This window comes from Rhinatrema bivittatum, chromosome 4, assembly GCF_901001135.1.
Source record: "Rhinatrema bivittatum chromosome 4, aRhiBiv1.1, whole genome shotgun sequence".
NCBI classification, from domain to species: domain Eukaryota; kingdom Metazoa; phylum Chordata; class Amphibia; order Gymnophiona; family Rhinatrematidae; genus Rhinatrema; species Rhinatrema bivittatum.
Window position 1 is genome coordinate 20,671,236 of NC_042618.1, and position 13,567 is coordinate 20,684,802.

At 40.9% G+C, this 13,567-nt stretch overlaps 1 protein-coding gene across 2 annotated transcripts in view; it reads right to left on the reverse strand.

Annotated features, from left to right (window-relative positions):
- Positions 1–13,567, reverse strand: part of TC2N (tandem C2 domains, nuclear) — a 110,709-nt gene that overhangs the window by 59,503 nt on the left and 37,639 nt on the right. For both annotated transcript variants that reach the window (XM_029597810.1, XM_029597809.1), the window contains one exon: positions 5,497–5,667. In XM_029597810.1, the coding sequence (XP_029453670.1) occupies positions 5,497–5,667 (171 nt within the window). The remainder of the gene's footprint in view (positions 1–5,496; positions 5,668–13,567) is intronic.

The window sequence follows — 13,567 nt, forward strand, 5'->3', positions numbered from 1 at the left end:
AACAGGATTTTCTTTAACAAACAGCATCAAGTGCCCACACAACGGGCCATTCCTTAGATTTTCTGTTTTCTCCTGATCCAGACCTATCGCAGCTTAATATCTCTAATTTCCAGATCACTCAAGTTAGATGTTCTGACCATTATATGATAGATTTTCATATTCCCATCTGATTACAAAACAAATGTAGAAATTCTAGATGAAATATTTCTATTCCCAATTTTTAAGAACATAAGAAAATGCCATACTGGGTTAGACCAAGGGTCCATCAAGCCCAGCATCCTGATTCCAACAGTGGCCAATCCAGGCCATAAGAACCTGGCAAGTACCCCAAAACTAAGTCTATTCCATGTTACCATTGCTAATGGCAGTGGCTATTCTCTAAGTGAACTTAATAGCAGGTAATGGACTTATCCTCAAAGAACATATCCAATCCTTTTTTAAACACAGCTACACTAACTGCACTAACCACATCCTCTGGCAACAAATTCCAGAGTTTAATTGTGTGTTGAGTAAAAAAGAACTTTCTCCGATTAGTTTTAAATGTGCCCCATGCTAACTTCATGGAGTGCCCCCTAATCTTTCTACTATCCGAAAGAGTAAATTGGGAGGCATTAAGTGTTTTCCCTACATTTGATGAGTCCCTACCAACTAAAGATCTGATTGATTGCTGGCATACGAGTCCGACATATATTCTGAGTAAAACATAATTTAGAAAAGTGAATCAAAAGAGAAACTTGCCTTGGTTCGCTGAGCATTAAGAGATCAGTTAGGTGTTTGAAGAGAAATCAAAGAAAGGTTTTGACAGCAGAAGCTAGAAACATATATAGGACTAGGGTCCTTCAATATAATCAAGCTATCGCAGTGAAAATGAAGGGGGGGAGGGGGGTTCAGTTAAATCTGGCTGAGTGATCTGTTCAGAATAGGTAATACTCTTAGGGGAGTTTCTGAAACATTACCCAGCAAAGAAAATATAGATAACATCAGTTGTATAGATGTTTTAATAGGAAAATTCAGAAAATTCAAGATTATTTTATACAAACTCCTGTGGGAGAAAAGGAAAACGTGGAGAATGATCTGGAAATTTTATCCTTTAAAGGTGTTATATCTGAAGGAGACTGAAAATATTTCGGGGCAATCTAAACCCTCTGGAAACTCTTTTTATCCCTGTCTCGCCTAGGTTATCAAGGGACGCGAAGAGTTGTCAATTCAGCCATTAAATCTGATGATTGATGATTCACTAAATAGATGGTCACTTTCCAGAAAAGGGTGGTCTTCAGTTAATTAGACCTTTTGCAGAAAACCTCCCCCCCCCCCGAAATACAGATCCCTCCCAACTGTCCAGTTATAGGCCAGTAGCTAATCTTCCATTTCTGCATACAATTTTGGCATAAGCTGTAGCTAACCAGCTTGCATAGATAATTAGAGGGAAGGTAGATATTAGATCCCTACCAGTCTCGTTTCAGATCTGGTTATAGCCTCGAACCTCTTCTAGCTCTTTTAGATGGGTCCAGGTATCCATAGTGGTCCTCTTAGATCTTCCATCAGCATGCTACACTATTGACCACACCGTTTTGCTCGAGTGTTTGCATGGTATTGGTATTAAAGGTAACGTCCTGCAATGATTTCAATCTTCATGCCTCTCAGAATTGTTATAGGAAAAACTCTTTCTGATCCTTGGAAGTTGGAATGAGGTGTTCTGCAGGGATCCAGTTTTATCTCCTATTTTTATTTAATTTCTAAGAACATAACATCATAATATTTGCCATACTGGGTCAAACCAAAGGTACATCAAGCCAGTATCCTGTTTCCAACAGTGGCCAATCCAGGTCACAAATACTTGGCAGGATCCCAAGGGGTAGACAGATTCCAAGCTGCTTATCCCAGAGATAAGGAGTGTATTTCCCAAAGTCCACCTTAATAATTGTTTATGGACTTTTCCTCCAGGAATTTTGTCCAAACCTTTTTTAAACACAGCTATACTAATAGCTTTCATCACATTCTCTGGCAACAAATTCCAGAGCTTAATTATGCATTGAGTAAAAAAATATTTTCTCTTATTAGTTTTAAATGTATTACCTAGTAACATCATTGTGTGTCCTTTGGTCTTTGTACTTTTCGAAAGAGTAAACTACAGATTAACTTTTAGCCGTTCATTCCACTCATTATTTTATAGACCTCTATCATATCTCCCCTCAGCCGTCTCTTCTTCATGTTGAAGAGTCCTAACCTCTTTAGCTTTACCTCATAGGGGAATCGTTCCATCCCCTTTATCATTTTGGTTGCCCTTTTCTGTACCTTTTCTAATTCTGCTATATCTTTTATGAGATATAGTGATCAGATCTGCAACCACTCTCTTCAGTAATTAGGGAGTTAGGTTTCCCATTTTTTCATGTATGCAGATGATGATCAGATATAGGCTGCTACTGAAAATCCACAACAAAATTTCTTTAGTAAACTGAGTGTGGGCTTAAAGGTGATCTCTCAGTGCAATAAGTTAAAGATGAATTGAACAAAGTCTAAAATTTTATGTATCAGGAAACCTTTTTCTCTTTTATCGCCGTTGGTGATAGCGCTGTTTTAGAGATTAAACAACAGGTCCAGCTGTTAATACTGAACTATGAAAAGCTCAGATATCGTCGTTTGTTCGACCTTCCTTCATTTATTTAAAAGTACTACAATACCTATGCTCTTATCTGTCTCAAAATATCTCCAGAACCTAGCTGAATATCTTGTTTTTAAGAAACATGTTAAGAACTAGCTGTTTGAATTGGTCTTTTCAGGTTTTTAAGGACCTATTTAATATGAATGTCAGAACAGTTCCTTCTTTTGAAATTCATTTGGTTTTAACCTTTTTCTTTGAGATGCTTATTTTTTTTTTAAATTTTTTATTTATGAAATTTAGATATATTACATCATATATCAAAAAGGAATTAAGGGATCCAAAACATTAATTTCAATAGATAAGCTTATACATACAATTTTTCCAATGGATCTCATTTTTCAGGCAATATAGGACCAAGACAAGGAATTTTATAGAGCTCTTCAAATGATTCATAAGTACTTAGGTAATGTTAACCAAACACATAGGACTAACCCTTACTATTTACAGCAAATTCAAACCTTCCCATCCAAATAATCCCTTAATTGTTGCGGTTCTAAGAAAATATATTTTGCCTCTTGGTATTTCAGGAGGCATTTACAAGGATATTTTAATATCATGCTAGCTCCTCTATTAATCACTTCATCTCTCATGAGTATACATTTCTTCCTTCGTTCTTGTGTATTACGGACCACGTCTGGATATATCCATATATTTTGTCCATAAAATTGAACAGATCTGTTTCGAAAGAAAAATTTGAGAACCAAATTTCTATCCTGCTCAAAAGCGAAGGATATCAGCAAAGTTCCTCTTGATTTTACTTCAGTATTCATAGATAATTCAATCAGTTCAGACAGGTTCATAGAGCGTTGATCAGGTGTTTCCACTGGTTCAGACTGAAAAGATTTTTTTGAGACAAAAAACGCTCTAGTAATTACCAGGGAGATTTCTTTTGGTATTTTTAAACAAGCCTCCATATATTCTTTGAACATATCCAAGGGTAACATTTTCTTTACAATAGGAAAATTAACTATCCGCAAATTTAGGAAACGTAATGAATTTTCTATGTTTTCAAATCTCCTTTCAGATATATTTTCCATTTTTATCAAATTACCCTGGACTTTTTCAATTGTTACAATTTTTTCCTCCAGTTTTCCTATTTTTTCCTGATTCTCACTTGCTACTTTTTCTACCTTCAACCCTCTTTTATTAAGGTCCACAAATGCTTGAGTTAAAGTTGTAACTGCTGACTCTATAGAGGTCATAACATTCCATAATGAATCCAACGTAACTAAGGGTGGTTTCAGCAATGAAAATGCCATTTTAGGTTGAAGCTGTACCAGGTTTTGAAGTGTTGCAGTTTCTTCGATGTTCCTTGCCGGACTGGCCATATGGGGGTTCGGTGTGGAGGTAACCGCAACTCCCGTCGCTCCTCCAGCTTGTCCGAATATCGACACCTCGTCCTCCTCGGTATGCAGGGACTCTCCCCTCTCCTGGAGAGCTCGCGATGTTTCACACTGCTCCTCCCCCAGACGAGCTTTCGGAGGTGTCGGCGTCTCGGGTGCCCCCGGGCTCAGCGATATCTCTTCGGCCATGGACTGTGAAGCGAGCTCCTGCTCCACATTCCCAGCGGCCCTCGCCTCCGGAGTCTTCAGAGTAGGATTGAAGAAGCTGTCGATCTTTGGCTGCGGTAATACTCCTTCTTTGCAGGTAATATTCTCTTTCACTCGAGCCTTACGCTTCGTGTGCGGCATTATTTTAGGAGTTTAAAAGGTAGAGGAAATTAATATAGGTAAAATTCTTCGAACCAAAAGACAGAGCGACCCTTCAAGACGTCCTATGCGTCGGCCATCTTGGTCCGGACTTTAGTCCCGAGATGCTTATTTTTATTATTATTTATATTGTAATTGACTAATTATTTTAATGCAATATCATTTGCATTTGGAAATTTCCTCCTGTCAGAAGTTACAGGAGATTAAAACTTTGGGCAAAAGCCAAGTCATTTCAAAATTGTGTGAGCAGACTGACTTGTGGAGTTTTGTGTACTCTTTTGCCTTGTCCTTAAATCTGACCCAACTATCCACAGCCACACAGACTGCAGTCATCACTAGCTCACTTCTGGGAGTATGCAATAAGAAAGGGACTTCACCATTAAGATCTGTCGGGTACCTCCTAGTGACCCAGACTGGCCACGTTTGGAGACAGGACGCTGACCTTGATGACCCATTGATCTGACCCAGCATGGCACTTATGTTGCCTTGGAGTCTAATACTCAGATGCGAGTGCTACTATAAGTTACACCGGACATTTCTAAACCGAATTAATAAGCCACAAATATTCCAAAATGCAAACGATAAACTCTAAGGTTCTTTGCACTGCAAGTTCTAATCGTGTGCCGGTTCCTGTACCTAATCATTTCTATTTTGCGACTAGACGGTTTTTGATACCCTGCTTGGCCCCTGCAGAAGGCAGCTCACTGTATCCAGCATCAGGTTACTAGGTCTGATGGGAGAGAATGCAGTGAAGGACATTTGTATGCGGTGTTATATAGAGCCAGATTCCCTTTGAAGCTAAAACAAACTTTAAAAAGAAGTTATACCAAGTAAAACAGTAGATGATGGCAAAAACAGTGGTCCAATCTATCTTTTTCAGTTGTCATTTACTATGTTACTATGACATTAAAAAAAAGTTATTTTTAGTCTCAAAGAAAGTCTAGCTCTATGCAGCAGTACTGCACACCCACTGCTGGCTAAAATACCGTTTGAATAATTTTAGTTCAGACACAATATGCTGCACCGAAAGAACAATCAGCTACACTTACTCTCAGAAACCTGAGAGCGAGAGCCTGCCCACTGGAAAAAAATAAACATTTTCCACATCTAAACACTTCTGCTTACCTGAGGCATATAATCTCAAAGTATCAGAGGTCTGTGTGCTGCGCCTGTACAGATCCGGAGAGATGTGTTGCAGCACATAGGCCGGGTTGTACACCACATCATAGTTTGCTCCTTGGTGATACACGTTGGAGAGTTCTGCCTTTCGGTCGCTGAAAGAGGCTCTGACTGAACCTTAAAGCATAAAACAAAACGGCAAACATAAGACCTCCAATAGCCAATGGACACCGATGTAAAGTTAGTGTATCCTGAGGTAGAAGAATGTAGGTTTGAATTATATTAGTATCCGATATATTAATATATTACATTTGGCTACCAGGGGCCTCAGAGCTTTATGAAATTTTGTGATCTTTTCTGTGTATAAATAGCCAGAAAATGCATAGATTTGTGGCATAGATTTTTTGGTGCAGGAATTAACTAGGAAACCTTGGAAACAGATGCCTTTAACTGCCTTCTAAGTATGAAAATGATCTGTAAGGCCGAGGAACACTGCGACAGTGACAGAAGAAGTGATGGTGTCTGCCGCCTTCTCGGAAGCTGATCAGCCTGAGGTCCATATTCAAAAACCCAGAGAGTGGGAGGCAAAGTTACCGGGATATTCAGTGGCACTTATCCAGATAAAAGTGCTGCTAAGTATACATGAATAAAGTTACCTGGACAGAGGTATCCGGCTAACTCTGCTGCTCACCGGGCTTTTGAATATTATAAAAATAGCAAACACAAAAAAAAAACTAGTGTGCCAGTGGCATCCCTACCCTGCCCCTTCCACCCGCAAGAAACAAAATACACGGGACCAAGCATTGCCTGATCCCCTCCAACTCCTCGCGGTCACCAAGTTAAAGATAAGTTCCAGACTAGGGGCCAGGGCCAGATTTACAATTTAGGTGCGTGGAATCCCCCAGAAGTCATTGAAGGGTTGATAGGGGTTAGTCCCTCTCCCAGAAATCATGGCCTGGGTGTGTGTGTGTGTGTGTGGGGGGGGGGGGGTGCAGTCCTCCTGCTCCCCCAAGATATCAAGGTGGGGGGATTCCACTTTCCCCCCTGAAATCAGAGGGTTCAGGGCCCCCGTCTAGGTCCTACCTTCTTCCCTTGGTGTCCCGTGCTGCATCTCCTCTCACTGAAGGAAGTAAAAAATGAAATTTCTGATCTATTAGTTAAAATTTGTAACCTATCATTAAAATCATCCATTGTTCCTGAAGACTGGAGGGTGGCCAATGTAACCCCAATATTTAAAAAGGGCTCCGGGGGCGATCCAGGTAACTATAGACCAGTGAGCCTGACTTCAGTGCCGGGAAAAATAGTGGAAACTATTCTCAAGATCAAAATCACAGAGCATATAGAAAGACATGATTTAATGGGACACAGTCAACATGGATTTACCCAAGGCAAGTCTTGCCTCACAAATCTGCTTCATTTTCTTGAAGGGGTTAATAAACATGTGGATAAAGCTGAACTGGTAGATGTAGTGTATTTGGATTTTCAGAAGGCGTTTGACAAAGTCTTTCATGAGAAGCTTCTAAAAAAACTAAAAAGTCATGAGATAGGAGGCGATGTCCATTCGTGGATTACAAACTGGTTAAAAGACAGGAAACAGAGAGTAGGTTTAAATGGACAATTTTCTCAGTGGAAAGGAGAGGGCAGTGGAGTACCTCAGGGATCTGTATTGGGACCGGTGCTTTTCAATATATATATATATATATAAATGATCTGGAAAGGAATACGATGAGTGAGGTAATCAAATTTGCGGGCGATATAAAATTATTCAGAGTAGTTAAATCACAAGCGGATTGTGATTATTTACAGGAAGACCTTGCAAGACTGGCAGATTGGGCATTCAAGAAGGTACCTAATAGAAGTTTTGAAAGTGCCATTGGAAAAACTACCATCGTTTAATAAAGTCTTTTTTCTCCCTTTCAGAAATGTGAGGGGTAGAGAAACACAAAGTTATCAGTTAGATCTGCAAAACCTAACACAGTTCTTAGAATCTTCCACAATAGAGATTGTGGAAAGAGCTACTCTGTTAGTTTCATTTCTGTATGAAAATGACCTAAATTATATAATGCGTATGTACTTCCAGAACCCTAAGATAAATTTTCATGGTCAGTATATTCAAATATTTCCAGACCTGGCTAAAACCACACAGGAGAGGAGGAAAGGCTTCTTGTCCTTACGGCAAGAGGCCATAACATTGGGGGCAACATTTCAACTGAAATTTCCTTGTAAATGTATCTTGAAACTTAATAATGAGGTATACGTTTATTTTTAGCCCGAACAATTAAAGATGCTTCTAGATTCTAGAATAAGAATGCCTCCTCCCTCCTCTCCTCAAGTAAGCCCCATAACTCAGGCATAAAGAAAATTAGAATTAGATTGAAGTTTCCACCGAGATATGTGGTTTAAAATTATATTTCTTAAATAGCTCCTAAGTTATGGTAAATAATCTTTCTCCTTCTCGCCCGTCAGCGAATTGTGGTCTTGGTAAATGATGATGTTTATTACTGTAAATGATAAATGATATGACTAAAGTAGTTTCTGATTTTCTGTACAAAGATTGTACTTTGTATTTATTTTGGAAAAGTGATAAATAAATAATTAAAAAAAAAAAAAAGATTGGGCATTCAAATAGCAGATGAAATTTAATGTGGACAAGTACAAGGTGTTGCAAATAGGGAAAAATAACCCTTCCTGTAGTTACACGATGTTACGTTCCATATTAGGAGCTACCACCCAGGAAAAAGTTCTAGGCATCATAGTGGATAATACTTTAAAATCGTCGGCTCAGTGTGCTGCAGTCAAAAAAGCAAATAGAATGTTAGGAATTATTAGGAAGGGAATGGTTAATAAAACAGAAAATGTCATAATGCCCGTATAATCGCTCCATGGTGAGACCGCACCTTGAATACTGTGTACAATTCTGGTCGCTGCATCTCAAAAAAGATATAGTTGCGATGGAGAAGGTACAGAGAAGGGCAACCAAAATGATAAAGGGGATGGAACAGCTCCCCTATGAAGAAAGGCTGAAGAGGTTAGGGCTGTTCAGCTTGGAGAAGAGATGGCTGAGGGGGGAATATGATAGAGGTCTTTAAGATCATGAGAGGTCTTGAACGAGTAGATGTGAATTGGTTATTTACACTTTCGTATAATAGGAGGACTAGGGGGCATTCCATGAAGTTAGCAAGTAGCACATTTAAGACTAATCTGAGAAAATTATTTTTCACTCAGTGCACAATAAAGCTCTGGAATTTGTTGCCAGAGGATGTGGTTAGTGCAGTTAGTGTAGCTGGGTTCAAAAAAGGTTTGGATAAGTTCTCGGAGAAGTCCATTAACTGCTATTAATCAAGTTTACTTAGGCAATAGCCACTGCTATTAATTGCATCAGTAGCATGGGATCTTCTTAGTGTTTGGGCACTTGCCAGGTTCTTGTGGCCTGGTTTGGCCTCTGTTGGAAACAGGATGCTGGGCTTGATGGACCCTTGGTCTGACCCAGCATGGAAATTTCTTATGTTCTTCCTTTTGCTCCAGACCTCATTCACACTGCAGCAAGAGTTTCCTCTATACAAATGTGGACTTCATGCTCACATCAGGCCCGGTAGCGCTCCACCCTCTGCTACTGCACGGGCTTCCCTGTTACCAAAGCAACTGGCGCTGGGGGGGGGGGTGGAATTCTTGCTGCAAAGGGGACAGCATCTGGATGAAGAGGAAAGCGCTGAAGGCCCGGATGGAAGTTGCGCCAGCAACGCTCTGGAACCTATCACGATTTGGTGTCGGAGGCAGCTTCCTACATTGCCTATTCCCGGGCCTGCCAGGGGCACTGCGATCCCCACCCCGAACCTCTTATTTTAAAACATCAGCGAGTCAAATCCCCCACGCCCGCACTTGGACCCTGACAAATGTCCACCAAGCCCAGATGGGGGACAGGTGCCTTCCCTGTCAGCGAGCTCTGAGTGAGGGCTGTGTCCCTTTCCTGCCCGTGAAGGAGATCAGACACAGTGTCAGTCTTACTCTGGTCAGGCATTAGTAAAACACTTTGGATACTGAAAATATTTTTTTAAAAATTACAACATAAAATAATTCACATGACTATGTAACAAATTATAAAGCAAAACAGTATGTCAGGAAGTTTCGAGGAGGCTATTCGTTACTACACAGTAAATGTGCCGGGAATACAAAAACCCCCCCCCCAAACAGCAGGAGGTTTCTTCCTGGACCACGTCTTAAGCTCCCACACAGAACACAAGACGCTGTGGCGTTTACATCGTATCTAAAATAAAAAAAAAAATCTGCCACAGTCTGGTGATTTTCATCGAAGATGCCAGGGGTCCTGAGACCAGGTTTTGTTTCACAAGAGAAAAGAAAAATAGCAGGGTCCCTGCAGCCGTCCATGTTTCTAAGAGCATTAGCATGCTCAAGGGCTGACCGAGCACAGATTACCACTCTCCTGCTACCTGAGCCGTCCTTAAAAATCATCCTACGAAATCGCTAGGAGCCAAAACAACGGCGGATCTCAGGGTCAGCGGACTACGAAACGTCAAACTCCATCGCTCGTCACGCCATCCTCCACCCCCCACTAAACTGTGAAAGATTTTATTCTTGTTGATTTTGGTTTATGAGTGCATTTTTCCCAATCCCCACCTCTGTATTTTGACTTTAGAGATGGGGGCCTGAACGTACTGAGCTACAATCCAATATCCTGCCTATGCTTCCAGGTACTTCCCGTTGGCCATAGTTTACTGGACAGCCAAACCGAAACTGGATTAAAGCAATCAGGAAAAAAAACCAAACCAAAAAAAAAAAACAAAACCCCAAACCAGAGGATAAATAAGCTTCAGCGCAGTCCTTCTTTCTCCAATACTGACGTTCTCTCTTTATTACTGTCTTCAGACTGTGATGCACCAAACCTCACTCTGTGCGAAATGCCTGGCATATGGATGGCAATCTTCTGATCCATCTCTAGTTGGCTTTATATGCCTTTTCTGGAAAATGAAAAGCCAGTAAGACTCAATGGTGCTGGTTAAAAATTTAAAAACGGGTGTTTTTAAAACCTAAAGAAAACTTCTTTAAATCAAGGGGCGAGGCACTGGCTAGGGTCACGCATCATACAAAATGATGTTGCAATCTTAAAGCCAAGCAAATTGTCCTTGGTGCTAAATTAGAAAAAAAAAAACCCAAACTCAGGCAAGGTTTCCTGGTTTGCGTAAAAATGCAGCACATTTACATAATAGCGCTCCTGGCAGCCAGTCTCCTTGCGAAATACCCCCACACCCCCCAGATGGTCTCGAACCTTATGCAAAAGTATTGCGGTAAGCAGGGGAACTGGAAAGAACAGATTTTATTACCATCGTATTACTCCTCGTGTCTCTAGAGGAGGCTTACAAGCTGACTGACTCGCAGGTGATACACCACAACCTACCGTTTTGTGTGCCTAGTCAGTCTCAAAGCAGCTTTCAAGAACTACGACGATACAAGAAAGCACACATTCTGTATACAACCTGAGCAGATTATCCAGAGGGGATTAAGGAGTACAATGCAAACCCTGTGTGAGTGTTTCTTTTTATTGCTGGGCCAGCATATACCATGTCATGTATTTGTTTATTCTGAAATATGATTTAAGCATGTAACTAAACAGATATCGCAGGGTAAAATCGGCAGATGAGTACTTCCCCCCCCCCCCCCCCCCCAAGCCTTTCTATGGGTAAAAGTAAGCATGGGTATGTTAACCGGTTCTGCTAAGGGGCGGAGCAGGCCTGGGGCAGGAAGGGTCAAGCAAGCAATACAAAGGGGTTCTGTTGTGAAATCCTCACATGCACTTTACACAGTTCTGACTTTGCGCCTGCAAGCAATGTGTAGATTTTAACAATATTTACACACCCTGTTGGGGTACCCGCTGTTCAGCACAAAGGCTATATATACTAAGAGAGGATAATTTTTTTTTAAAGGCATTTTTGCATATAAAATTATCCGCTCAATGTGTGGGTATAAATGCATGCGCGCACCCTGTACGTGCCTATTTTTACCTGCAAGTGAAAGAGGGTTCGGGGTTTGAGTGGACTTTAGCATTTACAGGTGTCGTTTTCAAATTTTAAAAACCATGCATGTAAAATTTCCTCCCCAAAATTACCTGCACAGATCAGGTGTGAACGTGTGCGGGTAGTTCTCCCACGGTAAATCTTCTAAGCAACGCTAAAGCAGGTACTTCCACTTTCAAAATTAAGATAACACCTACAGGTAAAAAGTACTCTGCACCCGTTTAAAAATTACCCCCATTTATTTATTTTACATTTATAGGCCGCCTATATAAAATTCTAGGTAGTTTACAAGCATACATTCATAATCAGATAAAAACATAGAACACAGATCATACAGATAAAAGTAAGTTATTTAAGCACACTAAAAATGAAATAAAAACCAAAGACAACAAATAAAAAAAATATAACCAATAAAAAACAAGGCTGAAAAACTCTGCTAAGCCACTGTAAAAAGCAATCTGCAATTCAAACCTTTGAGGACACTCTACGAGCTTTTTTCTTCTGCTACATTAAAAGCCTGTTTAAAAAAAAATGATTTTGGCAATTTCCTAAATTTCAGTATTGAACTCTCTTCTTTTAATCCACCATGATGAACACTGAACATAGAAAAGGCGTTCTCGGGATTCATTAAGCCAAATCTGTTTGAGAAGGCAGTGGGAAGCTAATCTTAATGGAATTGAAGGCTGGTAAAGCTTTAAGGTCGCATTGAAATTAGGGGATACCAAGCCATGAAGTCCTTTAAAAACCAAAAATAAAACTTTGAACTTTATCTGCCACTTAATGGGTAACCAATGAAATTTCAAAAGCACAGGAATAAATATGCTGACACACAGGCTGATGCAATAAATTCGCGCCAACACAAAATTCGAGAACCACGAAAAAAACCCCAAACCCACGAACCGCACCACGAATGAAAACAAAAAAATGAAACATCTCTAGTGTGGGACAGCCTCCCAGTGGAAGTGGTGGAGACAAATACAGTATATGAATTCAAGAAAACAAGGGATCAATACAGGGGATCTCTATAGAAGTGTTGAGAAATAAAATGCTAAATTTATTGGACGGATGAGCAGACTGGATGGGCCATGCAGTCTTTTTCTGCCGTCATGTTTCTATGTCAACAGGCTCCAATAAAGCGATTCAGCCAGTTGGAAAGGCCTGCAAATGGGTCCTTCGGCATCCTCTCCTCTCTTAAAGCCAGCACCCAGAGCTGATATTAAGGGTGAGCAGGGTTAGCAATCCCACCGGCCAAGAATTTATTTTATTTATCTATAGGTTTTTATGTACCGCAGTATGGGCAGAGGACTGACCGTCAACGCGGAGAACAATAGGGGGAGTAGCGGTGAAGACTCACAGCTGTCAACGGGCTCCGATGAAGCAATCCAGGTAGATGGCAAGGGCTAGTTCATCAAGGTTTTTTTTCTCATAGACACAGAATGGGGAGAAAATCTTGTGTGAATCAGGTCCAAAGGCTGAGATGCCAGAAACTGAAGCAAGAAATGCATTTTCCTTGTTCTTAAACGTTTGGGATGTCTCTGCTGTGATGGGTGACCAGGGGCGGATTTCAGGAAAATATTAGCCTGGGGATTTTTTTTGAAAATCAACCCATGGAGTATGTGATTCATTCATGTGCATGCACTCTGTGCAGCATATGCTTCAACAGCTCTCAAAGGCACACCAAGTTCTCCATTAAAAGGTAGATTTGAGACAAAAAAAAAAAAAAATCTCCAACAAATTTCACATTTTTCCTAAACAACTATGTACAACATACCTTAGACCAGAGCAGGGGCGGATTCCTGCTGACGGCTGGCCCCGGAGATACCACGTGTTCTGGCCGAGCGCGGCTCTGTCACAGCCGCGCTCGGCCAGACCACGTGACTAGAGCGACCGGCCCACCGGGGGATGCCCGATCCCCCCATAGGCCAATCCGCCCCTGGACCAGGGTTGAGCAAACAGAGCACTGATCCCAGTCCCACAAGCCACACCCCGGAGAAACACACATCTCACAGGCTTTTCCCGCCAATGCACTGCATGCTGCACAGCTTACA